Here is a 17,114-nt window from a genome sequence, read left to right on the forward strand (position 1 = left end):
TACAGTCTGTTGAAAGGGACCTTCAAGTGTTTCAATTAAAATATCTTGGGGAATTTTCTCCAGGTTCTAACAAGCTATATCAAAATAGAACTCATTTCATGGAAAAAAGGAATCCCACAGCACTTCTTTTTAATAACTGTTCAGCTACAAAATTTTATTGGTATCTTTTTATGTTCCCTCTAGAGGATGTAATGCACAAAAGCATTGCCACGGAACATATAAAATTACAAATGAAATTTATTGTAAAAAGTAGAATGTCTTCTAGACTGGCGTCAGTATTTATTTCATTCAGAAACCAAAACTGCAGTATAATATATTCATTGTCAGCAAGTTCATGTGTGTAAATTGCCATCCAATGTTATTGACTGATATAAGACAGATATTGAAAAGACAATTTAAATTTACTCTTCCAAACATAAACTGTTCCACAAAAGCACTGTAAAAACTCCTTCAAGATTTTGGGTTGTGCTTGACATTTATGGTTAACTACATAATTTGGTCGTGTCATAATCCACTGTGTTTGGCAATTTGGCATTAAACGCCTGCAGAGCAGATTGGATCCTCACCACCTCACTTGTAGACAGCTTGAGTCTATGACGAAGCAAGCAAGAGAAAAGATCTAGACGACGCTGACCGGGCGGGGAGAGTTTATTTACACGGTCTCTTATCTCTAGAAGTTGCAAAAGTGCTGAGTCCTGGGATCCCTGAGTATAGGGGTAGTCCAGCTGCAGAATCAGGTCCCGAATTGCTTCCGGGTCAAAGTGCATGCTGTAGCCAAACACTTGAATGTTATTGATTTTCATATAACCCAGGTTCCGGGAAGGGTCGATGAACTCCAGAGGTTCGTAGTAAATGCTCTCGTTGCCGTTGGGGCCATTTGACTTGATGCGACTCCTCAGGTAGATGTGCACTGTCTCAAAAAATGTCTTCCACTTGTTCCCCAGAGTCAGCGACCAGTTGTAACACTGCAGGGGGAGGTCCAGCTTAGTCCGCTCCCAGTCGGGGAAGCTGTTTTCATCCACAGGCATAAACCAGCTCTCAGAGTGGCTGCCTCCGAAGGGATTGACGTAAACGGCCAACACCGGCTCCAGGGTGCTGTTTTTAGTTAAGCAAATCTGTAAAGAGAGACCCAGGATCATGTGGACCAGGCTCGACTTGTACTTGTTGCTCTTCAAAGTGAGGAGCATCCGCTTCCGCCAGGAGGGGTCGAACCAGCTGTTGAGGCGCATGTCGTTGCTGATGAAGATGGCGTGGACCTCTAGTCGCCTGTCCGTTTTCTGCAACAGGTACTTCATCTCGAGATCTTGCAGGTCGGTCTCGAAGCCAATGTAATGATCGGTGGACTCGGCGACCTCGGGCTTGCAGAGCCCCTGGCTGAGCATGTAGCCCGTGTTGCAGGCGCCGCAGCGGGTGCGGTTGTCAGGGGCGCAGGTGAGGCAGGCGGACGCGTCGCCCACCGTGCAGGGCAGGAAGGCCGTGCAGACCACCTGGTCGTTGGGACACGTGCACGAGTGCGTCTCTTCTGAAAAGCTGCCCAGGAGCCCATTCTCATTGCAGTAGAGAAAAGACTGGATGCGAGTGAGCCAGTAGGTTGAGGTTCTAAGAATAGAAAACAAAAGGAATCTGTATAAATGCAAAGGCGTTTGTTTGTGTGTCCTGCAATCAAGTTACCTTAGGTTTGAAAGCTTCACTATCACGTTCTTAGGTCCTTCCCAGTTATTTAACTGTGATATTAAAAAAGAACACCATAATTGAAAAGATATATACACATATAATATTCATATATTTAAGTATTATGTATATTTAAATTACGTATATTTTTTCATTCATCATTGTACATTAACGATGGATACACTTGATTTGAACTGGAAAACTACATGAAATACCTTCTGAAGACATTGCATGGCATCTCACTAGTGTACTTGGAAGCTGACTGTGTCTATAATTGGGTTGGTTATAGTTTTGTTTGTTTGTTTGTTTGTTTTTTGTGGAACGTGGGCCTCTCACTGTTGTGGCCTCTCCCGTTGCGGAGCACAGGCTCCGGACGCGCAGGCTCAGCGGCCATGGCTCACGGGCCCAGCCGCTCCCCGGCATGTGGGATCTTCCCAGACCGTGGCACCAACCCGTGTCCCCTGCATCGGCAGGCGGGCTCTCAACCACTGCGCCATCAGGGAAGCCCTTGGTTATAGTTTTGAAATGATATCCAACAACGGGAAGTAAAAATGGTTTTATCATCAAATATCTAGAGTAGAATTAGAGTGTATGAATGACGATTGTTCATTCATTCACTCTTAGTTTCACAGAGCACTAATGCTGCAGGAAGCCTAAATAGAAAGTGAGATAAAAATGAGAGAAAAACAAGAAACTTTTAACTGTCAATCAATGGATTTAAATCCTAGGGTTTCATCAACATTGAAAGAACAAGTACCCACTGAGAGGGAAAATATTATTAAAACATGTTTGAGGGGCTTCCCTGGTGGCGCAGTGGTTGAGAGTCCGCCTGCCGATGCGGGGGAGGCGGGGTCGTGCCCCGGTCCGGGAGGATTCCCGCGTGCCGCGGAGCGGCTGGGCCCGTGAGCCGTGGCCGCTGGGCCTGCGCGTCCGGAGCCTGTGCTCCGCAGCGGGAGGGGCCACGGCAGTGAGAGGCCCGCGTACCACAAAAAAAAAAAAAAAAAACATGTTTGATTTTTATCCTTATGGTCTGCTCAAGAAAATTGTTGAAAATATCTCATTAAAACTAACTACAAGTTCTCTTAATAAGGGTTAAGTGTGTTAGTTGAATGTGTTTGATTTGGATCATTAACATTACTTATATCCAGAAATCAGGCTAATCATGATGCAAATTTAACATCTTACTTTTCCTGTTTTCCCACATTATTCACTCTTTTAGTGTGTTTAAAATCTCAGTAAAATAATGAAGGAAAAGCGTGTGGCCATGTAATCAGACAATTCTTTGTTTTTATCTTGCTGCTTTCTCATACTAGCTGCATGATCCTGGAAAAGTTGAATGGCCTAAGTTAGTGATATCTTCCATATTGAGTTCTTGTGAGAAATAGGCTCAGACTGGATGCATGTCTTTAGACAATTGTACCGAGCATGTGTCACAGTAGACACTAAAAATTGCATCTCTTTTTGGTATTCTTATGCCTTTCCAGTGTTCATTATTCAGTACATATGAGGTTTTCTACAAATTGTATATATCATACTCAATCCTTTAGACTTATTACACTGCTGCCATTTTAAAGAATTTGTATATGCTGGTAAAATACAGGTATTAATCTGTGTAAATAATCAATAAAAACAATTTTTTATCACATTCAGAACAATATATGGGCTAGATATTCATTTTTGTACATTCATTTTTGGTCTCTGCTCCTTCCCCTTTGCAATATAACACTTTTTTTTTTTTTTTAAGTAAGCTCCTCCCTGTTTTTCCAAATAAATTAAATAACTCCTTAATTCCCTCATAATATTTACTTATTTTTATTCATAGTGCCTTTTTCCACTTAAAATGTTATATTGTGTACTTACTTGTTTATACTCCATTTATCCCATTAAATATAATATTCAGCTTGCCAGAATCATATATGCTTTGCTTATAGCTTTATATCCCATGCCTAGCAGAATGCCTCTCATACTTAATGAATATTAGATCAAAGGCATAGACAAATTAAAGGAACATTTTCTCAATAGGCATATTTTTAAGTGAAATTTAAAGCCCTAAACTGCATATTTAATACACTTTTAAAGACCTAACTCCCAAGTTGCAGGAAGTGGAGTTTCACAACATACACTTTGACATTTGCACACAATTAAATCTATATAAAAATCTTAGTAAACATATATTTTAAAAAACCTTTCTTTTCCAGATTCCCTAAATGGAACTGTTTTCTATAGACCCAGAATAAAAGGTAAAACCAAATCAAACCCAACCAAAACATGAAACATTTTCCTCTTAATTATTTCTTACACTGAAAAACACTGACTGGGAAACTACACCTATAAAATTCATTTCTAACTTTCTCAAGATACTTTAAAAATAAGTTCTCAGGAAAACTCTCCCAGGAGGATGCCCTGGATCGTGAAATAGGAATGATTGGCACTTTGTGAGCCATACATCTCTATATGAGTATCTCTCCTCCTCTCCTCTGGTTCCTTGTTTTCTTGCTGCGGAATAAATGTGCAAAAAGTTTCCTTTTGCTGGTTGAGGAAAGAGCCTGATTCATTATTTCTGTATTCAGTCTCAGAACATAGAAATTATTGCTGACTTGTTCTTTCTGCAGTTACTGATATATTTATTTCATCAATATGCTCTGAATGAATTAATCTCTCTCCCTCTTGCCTTCTTTCTCTCTTTCTCTCCTTCCTCCCTCCCTCATTTCTTTCCATTTTTCTTTCTTTCTTCCTTCCTTTTCTTCCTTCCTTCCTTTCTTGCTTGCCTGCTTGCCTGCTTGCTTTTCCTTTCTTTCTTTCTCTTCTCTCTCCCTTTCTCTCCTCCTTCTCTCTTTCTGTAGTTCTATTTATATCTATCTACTATAGGGCATGTAAAATATATATGCTATTGGATTGAAAATTATATTTTCTTCCTTGGAAACAAAGCATAAATTCCCTGAGTCAATTCATCTCTCACTGTAAGCTCTCATCATGTTTCCAAATCGTAAGGACAAACAAAAAAATGAAATAATAGACCTAAGACTGAAGGCAGAGCTCACAAAACTAGGGCACCATAGAAAGACTCATTTGGACACTTTCGAAAAGCAATGGCTTTTCTAGCTTTCAGTCTTTTCCAATCCTTTTCACGTCCCCACAGATGCATTACTGAAGGAATGTGTCCCAGCTTCATGGGTTTCAGTTTGTCATGTATGAATATTGATAGCTTGGTGTGCTGTCAAAGCTCCTGTTCCCTGAGACAGAAGAGCTAACACGTGGATTTTCTCCCTTGCTGCTTCTTGTCCTTCCCCCATTACCTACCTTTTGACTGTTTTAGTGCATTTCACAAGTAGGGAATAGATTTTTAAAGGAACAAATTTCGATAATTAGTCTTTACCCCTTGTAAAATCTTGGTGAAGGCAGTGGTCAAAAATAGAAAACAGAGCAAATTTCAGGACTGTACATGGATTATTCACTTACCCAAAAGATCACTTTTTTTTTTCCCTGACAAAGTAAAATTTAACTGTTTTTCTTTTTAAATCTAAACATTTTTTTTTGAAGAGAAATGTCTTCAACATAAAAATTAGGTGGTAGCAAGTATTTTTTTAAAACTCTTTCCTTTTATACCTAAGTATTAAAACAAAGTAATGCTACAGTTTCTATTCTCATATATAACTTTTATTCACATAAACTATTTAGGATCTACTAGGGCTAGGACAGAGGATGCAATGTTGAAAGATGAGCTTCTGGCAGGCAGGTAGGTTTGTTTCTTTTTATCAAACATGTGGTCTTGTCCCTGACATCTACTTAATAACACTTCAATTAATATTTACTAAACAAAGGAAATAGGAAAGGAAGGAAAAAGGATGGAGAGAAGGAGTAAGGAGGGAGGGAGAGAGAAAGAAATTAAAGTGAAGGAACTACACAGATTATAGAACAGAAGAAAGAAACTAGGGGAAGACAGTATTAAAGCCATTGACTTGAGAATGACAATGATATGGAACAATTCAAGGGATATAGGAACTCCTTTTCCATCAGGAAGTAAGTGTGCACTTGAAAATAATTTCTAAAAAGCTTTAAGATGATAGTGTTACAGAAAGGAAAATACCTTCCAGAGTTAAGTTAAACTTTTGGAAAAAATATAATTAGCTAAAAAGCCGATAGCCTGTTTTTATTTGAAAAATCAGGTAGCAAACTAAGTTGAGAAGATTAGACGTACATTAAGTTCAGTTGTCTCTGTTTAATCTGTAATGTTCTCTATGTATTTAAAATCTGCTCTTCTCTACAGGACACATGTTATGTGAGTGTCAAAAGAGCACTAGACTGGGAGAATGAACACTGGATTTCTAGGTCAGACTTCACCTGGTGACCTGGGACAAGTCACTTAGCCTCTTTAACCTTGAGTGAAAGTTTTAGAATTCCAAGAAACATTGGTTCAGATTTTGATTCCGCATGACCCTGGGGAATGTGTACAGCTTTCTGAACCTCAATGGCTCACCCTGAGTTCACCTGTTGATCTGTTGTCAGGATGAGGTGATGTAACAAATCCCATCCCAGATGGCACTTGCCATCTGGTTCTACGAGAATTAAGTCACTAGCCACTGCAGCTGCTGTCCTTCAACACCCTCCGAAAGGAGTTCAAGGTGGAGATCGGGAATGAGGCACTCTGTGCTCTGGGAAAAACTGGCAGAAAAGGGGTTCAGATAGTTAGATACTTTCAGGAGAAGAATTTATGAGCCCAATTCTTGTATCTCCTCATATCCAGAAAAGCACTAAAATCCTTCATGATGTCATCTGCTCCTCGTGACTAGCAGACAGCGTCTGCCACAATGTGTGCTTGACTGTGTGTACACCCCCTTCACTAAAATCATACAGAACACTGACCTTCCCCACTCTCTCTTCAGAGCCGTTTCTCAGAGCCATCTGAAATGCTGTCTCCCAGGCTATAGTCATTTTGCCCCCAATAAAACTTAATTCACAGCTCTCAGATTGTGCATTTTTTTCAGTCGACAATGTTAAATGGGATTGGCAAAACAGATTCCTGTACCCCACCCCAGGCATACTATAAGAACCCCTAGGAGTAGGGCTCAGGAAGCTCTTTTTAAAATATGCTGTCCTGCAGAAAAAATCAGTCTTGGCAAAGCAAAGAGCATTGCACTAAGAGAACTATATTTGCAAAGGACTTGAGGTAGGAAAGGTTTTGTTTTAAGGAACTAAATGAGAGCCAGTACAGCTGGAGTGAAGAGAATATCAGTGCAATATTAGACTGTGCGGAAAGTAGTGGCCAGATCAGGCAGAGTATTGTTTAGGTTTTAAATTTATTCTATGTGCAGTAAAGAGTGGTAAAGAAATTTAGCCAGAAGTCGATTGTATTAAATTTAGCAACCATCTTTCTCCTTGTATTATACCAATAGTATTTTAAATATCAGGTAAAGCTGATGTACTTTTAATAAAATGGTTTTTTTCAGGGCTAAAATAAAATAAAATAATAAAATAAAATAAGCAGTCTTGGAGAAATGTTTTGTACACAGAAGCTGTAAGTTTCCTATGTATGAAAATTAACAACCAAAACAACTATTAGGGGCTCTTTAAATACCAATTAGCTCTCAGGCTGTAAGAATATGTCCAGAAGAAGGTAGGGAAAAGTTAAAATTTCTGTAGAGAAGAGGGCAGCAGCAGATGGCTTTGAATTAACATGCATTTGGGGCCTTGTGGCCACCGTGTATGCTAAATTTGCAAACCCTGCAATAGAAATTTTTGGCATACACATACACAGAAGAATAAACCAAACAGTAAAGCCTACTTTAATAAGTTCTATTGTGTTACAGTAATAATAATTAGCTATTTAGTGAATTTCTCTCATATCATGGGACAGCCACTTTGTACTTGTTATTTTTAATTCTTCACAGTAACTTGTAAAACTTAAACCCATTCTAAAATTTGAAAAATACTGAGGCTCAGAGTTTCAATGACTTTCTCAGTTATATATCTATTAAGTATTACAATGAAGACAGACTCAGAGAAGCAAGTCTATTTTTTTTATAATGTGTGTTGAATAGTGAGGAAAAATGCTTAACAAATGACTTTAGGAAAAAAAAAATTATTTCCATGCTGGACAGCATCAAAGGTAAAATAACTTTTAATTATTAAATAAAATTAGGCACTTGAGTGACAGCCCACTATATTGGCTTCAATCCACTTTTGGGAGCTAAACTGTCAACTTTGAATATTGTTTCCCTTAACTCATATGGAAAATGGGAATAAAATATAGGTTGTTGTAAGAATTAAAGCACAATTGCTGGAAAAGTCCTTAAAGAGTGCCTGTGCACAGAATAAATGATAAATAAATGGAAATGCTATCCTTATGATCACTGTTATTACTATTGTTATCTTTTAAAGAAATAGCATCATATGTACTTTCTTTATTACAAATGCTATTTTCTTCCAGGAAATGGAAATTTTCATTTTATCTTCAACAATTTGTGTATTACATTGCATAATCTTACTCTTTATCTCTGCATTTCACTTTTTTTTTTTGCGGTACGTGGGCCTCTCACTGTTGTGGCCTCTCCTGTTGCGGAGCACAGGCTCCGGACGCGCAGGCTCAGTGGCCATAGCTCACAGGCCCAGCCGCTCCGCGGCATGTGGGATCTCCCCAGACCGGGGCACGAACCCGTGTCCCCTGCATCGGCAGGCGGACTCTCAACCACTGCGCCACCAGGGAAGCCCCTCTGCATTTCACTTTTATCAAATAGACCTAGTTATTGATAACACGACCAAGACTGTATCACATCCCAAGAAAAAGAATATCATTGCCAAAGATCCCTTGGTTATGAGTCTCCCAAGGAAGCATATGTATGTATATGTATCACATGTGTATATAGATACACATCTATAAACCTATAGATGCATATATACATATACACATTTTAGTTTTATAAACTTGAGTTCAAGTATCTACTAAAACTTTTGGCTTGCAGGAAGACAATGAAAAAGTGAAGTTGAAGATGTATTTTAAGTCGTATTTTAAAGATAATATTAGCCAAGGTAACATTCATTAAGGTTTTCTCACGTGCACAATCTTTTTACAGGCATTATTACATTTAATTCTCCCAATTCTCACTACTCCTTGAAGTAAGGACCCTTGTTATCCCTATCTATATTTAAGGACATGAGTTGTAAAAAGCTTAGATAATTAGAACTTATAGAAGGTCAAATAGCTGGTAAGTGGTAGAACTGAAAGTGCATCCTTGTCTTTATTACTCCCAATAATTTGGGGGGTATGACACCAAAAGCACAAAAGATAAGAGCAAAAAAGTAATAAGTGGAACTACATCAAACCAAAAAGCTTCGGTCCAACTAATCTGTAATTCATTTGGTTGAATGGTGTATACAGAAAAATCTGCTTACTTCTTAGAGAGCTACTGAAACATTTTGTCCACATCTGTGCTGCATTTAATACTATAGTTCAAGAAAAATCAATAGATATGTCTTCCTTCTACTTATAACATAAAATATGAAAAGAAAAAGTCAACATTCAGGGTATGAAATGTGAGGCACATGAAGAACACAATTACTTTACTGGACATAAAGGGAATATATAATCAAAAAAAAAAAAATAGAGTCCACGTCTAATTTTCCTCCAAAGATTACCAAAAATCAAAATATTTTGCCCACTAAATCACATTAGATGTTAAGTTAAAAAGACTTGAAAAGTATTTATTATGTGCAAGTTCAGTCTATTAAGTATTGTAATTGAGGAATATTGACACAAATGCAATTACTCTGCAAATATGAGTGACTCATGTCTCTCCTATGTGCTTTTATAACATCCTGATTTTCACCCACCATAATATTCATTATACCAAGTCATTATTACCCAATCATCTGTATCCTTCATTACATTATACATGCTGTGAGGGAAAATATATATTTGTTTACTTCACCATTTTTTTATCATAACTTACCTAAATCAGTTTACAGTGTTTATGCTTAAGTTTTCCTATTACAACCTTTTGAAACTATTAGTCTTAAGATATGTGTATGATGAATCCAAATCTGAAAATCTAAACAATATAAATAGAATATGTTAAAATAAAATTTATGAAAAGACCATTTTATTTAATCTTTCACAGATCTGTTCATCTCTGACCCTAATATTTCAAGCTAAATATAAATTTGACATGAATGAATAAATTAATGAACAAAAAAGAGAAACTAAAGAAGTAAATTCAAGGCTAAATTGTTAATTCCTTGGTTGTATTTATTATTTTTAGTATTTCATATGATTTTCTTGATATCCAGTGAGTGATAAACATTTTCAAAAATTGTCTTATTTACATAATTTCTGTTTTTCTTTAAAGTATATTTCATGACCAATTTCTCATCAATTTAGAAAAAAACAATAAAATGTTCTTGGGCACTGAAAACTTGAAAACAAATTAAACTATCATTTAAATAATTTAATCAAATTTTAATGTTTCTAAAAGTGATACTATTTATATCTAAAGCATATTTTTCAATTAAATAAAGAAAATATAATTTGTCCAAATTCAATGTCCCTCTAGTCATATAACCATGAACACAATTATGGTATGAACTGTCTATGTTATGCCTGCATTTGTGTGATAAGCATCTCTCCAAATTGAATGTCTCTAAACTCATTTTCTTCTCTCCTAATACAACCATGATTGTTATCTACAATGATGGATATTAACTCATCCCTTCCTGTCTCAACTAAAGTAAAACTTAGCTTCTGGAGGTCCTGTACCTGCTCTTTTTGTCATTTTATTACATTTGTGTACCTCCAAGCTAATCTTCCTAAAATTGATCTATTTCTTATTTCATGGCACCCAATATCCTTCATATAAAATATATATTTTGCCTAACTTTTAAAACCCTTTACAATCAGACAACATTTAGCTTTCAGTACTCTATAAAGTATGTTTTCCATTTAGGCTCTCCCTGTTCCCCTCCCTAAATACGCCAGATCAATTTCAACCACAATGAATTTTCTTGTTACAGAGTTTAATATCCTTTATCCTCAGCTTAGCCAGTTCAAGATGCAAATTGAATCATTTCTACTGTAAATAGTTTTTCTTAATAATCCTACTTACAACAACTTAATTCTTTGAATGAGTATATTACTTATCTATATTACCGTATTTGTAATTAAGCCACGTACAGCCATATATTATTGTTTAATAGATTCTTATTTCAACTAAAGTATACCATTCATTATAATAACTATAATTTTTGCATGTTAGTTTTCATAGTTGGAATATAGGCTCCTCAGAAAGAAGAAAATGAATGTCGTTTCATTGGAATCCCTAGATACTAGCAAAATTTCTTCCCATGCAACCCTGCTAAACCAAATTGCTAAAGCAAAATTGAATTATGGATTTATGTTTATGGAAAAATGTCAGAGGAAATACTTTTAAAAACTCCTCAACACAAAATGCCAAATAATTCTGGCAAAAAAATTTTAAATGCATTTATGATGCAGAATAAAATATGGAGTAAATTTCAGAGGCTGAAATTGAACTAAAAGAATATATATGTAGGAAGATGTGGGTGTACCTGATCTAGAGGTTTTGGTGGCTGTGTTGGGTATAGGAAAAAAAGTCCAGGACACCTGAAGGGCAAGAAGTTGAACTGGAGACCTGCTCTAAGAAGCTGGGAAGACTGAGACTATGAACTTAAAGAAAGAGTCAGCTTAAAAACAAAACAAACAAACAAGTAAACAAACAAAAAGGCCTAGAAAAGGAAGAGAGCAAAATGAGTGCCAGCCCTGACCTCACTGTTAGTAGAAGAGAAAATACATAATCTACAAATTCAAAGTTTTTTGCAGAAAGTACATAATCTAAAAATTCAAAAACATCAATGAAAATCATAACTTATTTTAAAGTGCTCCAAATTGTTTTATTGTGGCAAAATGAAATATATACTTTCTAAAAGAATGCACATCCTTTACATTTTATGAAGGACTTGAAGAATCAATATAGATGAAATTATTTTGACCATGAACTCACAGTAGAAAAAAAAAAAAAAAGAAAGAGGAATCAGGGTCCCAAGATTAAAAATGTGCAAAAGGCATAATCTTAACACCACAGACTACAGAAATTGGAATTATGTGATATTAAAGTCAATTATCAGGAACATATTTAAATAATTTCAAGAGGCACCAGGGGTTATCAAAACAAATCTGAAAAAACAAAGGAACTAAGATGATGATAATGATGATGATTTTAATTTAAACCTTATTAAAATGTAAAACAGCAGATTAGCTAAACTGAGCACAAAATTGGTGAATTAAAGATAAATGAAATAATAATACTGAGAATATACACCACAGAGAGGAAAAGAGATTGAAAATATAAAACATATCTAGAGTATTATGTTACAAAAACTGACAAATACCTAATCAGAGTTCCAGAGGCAGCAAACAGAGAAAATAGGGGAGATTCTATATAAAATTATAGTAAGTGAGAATTCTTCAAAATCGATAAAATACATAAATCTTGAGATTCATGAAGCACAAAAAATTCCAAGAAGGTTAAATAAATAGAAATACATACCTATTCATACCATACTTAACGTGTAGTTCTTGTTATATGTAACAAACTTTTGTTATAAATAACAAAAATTAGAGGTAACAAAACATAAAAGTATTAAAAAAATTTAAAAGACATTGAAGCATAAGTAAATCAGTGCAGTTACATTCACAATATTCACAAATAGAAAGCCTCGTTAGGAAAGATATCAATTCTCCACAAATGTATTTCTATATCTAATGCAACTCCAATAAAAATTCCTTCAGTTTTTCTTTTTTTAGTTGAAAATCAGTTAATACTAGAGTAGTTTGTCTTCAATTAACCCTCCCAATAATAATTTATAAAATTTGAGCAAAATAGAAAGAACCACTAGTTAAAGGAGTTATAGAAAGTCCAAAACAGTCAAAAGCTAAATGAGTTTTTAACCTAAAGGAAGGGAGCAGCACGAATGGAGAAACTGAGAGTTGCAGTCCTGTAGTTTTGCCCTAAGGACACTCCCCATTCTGGGCAACATGGGGAGGATGAAACTCAGTCAGAAACGACATTCTTAAAGGCTTGATGTGTGCAGAATGGAAATGGGGAGTTGCCAGAGAAGATGTAAATTGAGGAAAATAATTCTGAAAGAAGTAAAGAAGAGAGAAAACCCTGAACAAATTCCCCTCAAATCCATGACTGACTCCTAAACTCTACAATTGTGAGACAAACTTTGAGGAGCCAATCAGAAAGCAAAAGCTGAAAGATCTGCAGTGCTTAATAAAGGCTGTATTTCTTGCCTATCACAGATGAGACATTGTTTGCAGTTTGGATATCTCCAAAGTAGAGTGGCTTGGTAAACACATTCAAATGCCAGAAAAGCCATGTCTTTGTGGTAAAGACCGTCACAAGACTAAAGATTAGCCCTAAACTAAGTGTTGAACTAGGACAGACTCACTGTAATAAAATGTTAAACCAAATATCTGCAAAGACAGTATAGTCAACAAATAATAAAACTGCCTGCCAAGTTAAAAATCAACATTATTCCAATAAAATAACATACGTCAGAGTCAATATATACTATCATCTACAATACCCAATAAAAATATGTAGTTATGAGAATTGTGAACAAGCAAACAAATGTCATTCATAGCAAAGAGACAAAGCTATTGATAGAAACAGATCCTTAGACAGCCTACATCATTGGTATTTACAGACAAATGTTGACCTGAAACAAAGAAACTGCCAGATATTTCTACAGCAAAGATGGGTTTATTCAAATTGCAATTTTACCTATTAAAATAAAACCTAAACCTCTAATTATTCAGGACAAAAAACAGGATAAGGCATTCTGTGCTTTGGAAAAACAGGTCCCTTAGATAATTACAGTTCTCTCAGAAAAGTAAAAATGAACGCAGATTCTTGCATCTTTCCATTCACAGAAAAACACTAAAATTATTAATGGAGATATCTAATCTTTATGACAAGCAGTAACCTTTTATTGAGATGTGTGTTTGACTGCATGTTTTCCCTAGCCCGAATCACATATATCTGGCCACTTCTTCTTATCTCTTTGGAGCAGTTCCTCAAGGCTATCTGAGAGTCAGTCTCCTGGGTTATATTCCTCAGTAAGACCCTAAATAAAACTCAACTCCTAGCTCTTACATTGTGTGTGTGGTTTGTTTTTTTTTTTTAGTCAACAGTTTTGACAACCACGAAGGACTCAGAGCAGACTGCTCTCCTTCACGTGAACTCTACAAAGATCTGGATCCTTGGTACCAACAAGGGCCCCTTATGCCCATCCACCTCCTCGGTGAATCCAGATGAATTGGGTGAGTCTCTCCTGGTTTCGGACCTCCCACCTTGGCTGACAATCCTGGGCTTTATTCAGTGGTTGCTAAACTTGATGTGAGGACAATGTTTCCCTTGGACTTAAGTTCAAGAAGAGGAATCTGGATTTCCCGGTTGAAAGACCCTGACAAGATTTTGCTCAGCTGAAAGACACTGAGGAGGTTTGGACTGGGTTATTAGGTAGGAGGCTGATCTGATGCCTTTGTTAGAATTGGCTATTTTAAACAAGGTTAGTTGGAATAAATTGAAGATACCATATGAGAGCTTTCAGCTCCAAAGATAAGGGCCACAGCTCTTCCCAGTCAGTACAGCTTTCTCAAGCAACTGAGAAATTTATGGGAGTGGTGGAGGCAAAGTCCTCATACCATGCAGCACTCTCTTAGGGAAAGCCACTCATTAATTAAAAAAAACTCTCTTGTCTAGGGATGCACACATAAGGATTTGCCATCCATTGTTCCGAGCACCCATGACGGTTTTAGACTGCCAAAGGGAGAAACCAGAAATTGAGACATAAAATTGCTGAAATAACTCAATTCGAGAGTAATACGTACAGGAGTTAAGCTCACAAACAGCACAACTGCCTACCATGCAGTTTTCAATACTAATTTTATCCTGACAAACCAACTTTAAAATGAGGAATAAAGACTCCTGAACAAGACAGAGGGAAGTCAGATAGCCAATCACAAACTAACACAATACGTATGGAGCTTATTCTTGCAAGTGCTCAGTTTATTGGGAACTAAGAATATCTTGCCTTGAAACGGCCAAGATGGAGCTCTTTTAGCATTCCAAAACTGGCTTTTGTGTACGCAGTTAAAGAAAGCCAGCTAGATAAAACATCTTTTCAAAATTCTGACCCTAAGGGAACAAAAGTCCTTCTAGGAGGCTTGCATTTCCCTCACTGTGCCTTTGAGATGTAAATGTTGTACAGGTCATTGAACTCTGACCTAGACCATCTCCAATTCCCGAGATTAAGTTAAAATAAAAAAGGGAAAAGAGGCCTTTTAAACTTCAACAAGTAAATTTAACTTATTCTAATTGTCACTCATAAACTAGTGAGTTTTATATTGTAATACCTGATTCATAACTAAGTTTTAAAAATGGAAACTATGAGATCTCTTTGTGTCTATCTGGATGTATGTATGTCTGTGTATGTATCAATACAGTATACATTTATATCAATACATTTTATATTTATATCAATACATTATATAAACTGTTTCTACCTTTGGGTGGTATTGCCAAAATTAATTGTAAATGAGTTCTATTTAATAATTTAAGAGAAAATAAGTGCTTATATAAATTCTCAGAAACATAACAGAAACTAACCCAAATGAAATTCAGGTTCATGTGATCTGGGAATTATTCAGTATTAAATTAATATTTGGTATTAAAGTTAATTTTAGTTTGTTGGTTTAATTCATATAGACATGTCTTTAGAGTCATCAACAGTAAGTATAGTACTTTTATTGTACCTAGGTTTACTAAAACTCAAATAAGTTCACATTATCTCTATTACAAAATTTGTTAGCAAAAAAATGGGGGATGGTGGCTGGCTTGGTCCAATGTCTCATGAAGTTTTCATGGGTAATCTAAATATAATTGTTGGGAACAAGTGAATTAAATAGACATAAATGGAGTAAGAGCTTTTAGGTGAACTCTTTAAGAATAATTATGTTTTATGGTGGGTCTACTTAAAAATAGTTTCTCCAGACTTTTGGTAACTTGAAACTAGTTTTTCTAAATTAAGTTAAATGATGGAAGTTTATTGAATATCTAGATCCCCAAATAAAATAAGATACTGAAACATTAATTACTGAGCATAGGCTCTTACAAAGAAACTAAAGTTATTTATGACTATTAATAAATATGTTTGGTACCACACTGAGACATTTTCTATAAGAAAGTACATGTTTTTGAAATTATGAATAGTATTTATAAGTTTGTCATTCTACAGAATGTCAATGTAAAAGTTTATAATTGCTTACTTCTTAGTTTTCACTAGAGATTAAGGTTTTAGAGCTTAATATTTCTAATTAAAACATTTAATTAAAACCACTAAAAATTAAAAAGTAAAACATCTTTGTATGCAAGCAATAAAGTAGGTATAAGGAATGGAAATGCACTTTGTAAAGTGAAAAGAAAGAAATTTTGTCCTAAAAAGAGGCTAAAACGACAAAAAGAGACAACCTGAAGGTAAAAAAGGAAGTTAGAGAAGGTTTGTGGAAAGGAGACCATGGGAAAAGAGTTTAATGTGTGGTCAGGACTGGCTAATTTAGAATAAATTTGAGTAAATACATTTTAATATGAAAGGTAAGGTGGTACAAAAGCAGAATTTGGTTTCTCTCTGTTAAGAGGACAAAACTTCTTTATCTGCTTTTGATAACAGATTGTAAATTTCTTCACGGTTTAAGTAATCTGTTATAACTTCCTGTATTTGCCTTTGAAATATTTTATTGTCATTTTGATTAACTGAATAACTAAGTATTGTTTCACAGTGATCTATAATGCTATTTGACCAAGTGTTTTAAAACCTTTTGATATCTTTGACTAACTTCTCAAATTAAATTCTAAATAAAGTTCTTCTGACCTCTAGCTAACTCTGGGATGTTTCAGGGCCCCTGAAACATCTCAAAGAGAGATATTAAATTAAGTAGCCTCATCTGGCATGTTAAATTAGATGGAAAGCATTGTCAAATGAGTGGTAATAAACCTTCTTAGGTTATATTATATGAATAAATGTTATTAATATGAATGTTCTAGAAACTATTAGAAATTTCTAAAATTTGGATATGCCCTGGTATAATGTTATCAGTCATAATTCTAGTTATTATTTTAAGAGGTTATATGTCACAGAAATAACCAAATTTCTTTGACAATTGCATTGTAATCAGATATTCAACCATGCCATGTTAAGTCTTGTCACTTACAGATAGTTATTGTTTTACCCTGATGCTTTTGCAAAAATGCTTCATCTTCTAGAAGATTCACAGAAACCAATTTTTTTTTTTTTTTTTTTTCGGTACGCGGGCCTCTCAATGTTGTGGCCTCTCCCGTTGCGGAGCACAGGCTCCGGACGCGCAGGCT

General features: G+C 35.6%; 1 protein-coding gene across 1 annotated transcript in view; it reads right to left on the minus strand.

Annotated features, from left to right (window-relative positions):
• Window positions 1–123: 123 nt before the first annotated feature.
• The window catches only part of BRINP3 (BMP/retinoic acid inducible neural specific 3), a 213,756-nt gene continuing 196,765 nt past the window's right edge, over window positions 124–17,114 (minus strand). The window contains exon 6 of the mRNA XM_007461248.1: window positions 124–1,599. Coding sequence (XP_007461310.1) covers window positions 483–1,599 — 1,117 coding nt within the window. The 3' untranslated portion in view covers window positions 124–482. The remainder of the gene's footprint in view (window positions 1,600–17,114) is intronic.

This window comes from Lipotes vexillifer, unplaced genomic scaffold (genome assembly GCF_000442215.2).
Source record: "Lipotes vexillifer unplaced genomic scaffold, Lipotes_vexillifer_v1.1 scaffold66, whole genome shotgun sequence".
NCBI lineage: Eukaryota > Metazoa > Chordata > Mammalia > Artiodactyla > Lipotidae > Lipotes > Lipotes vexillifer.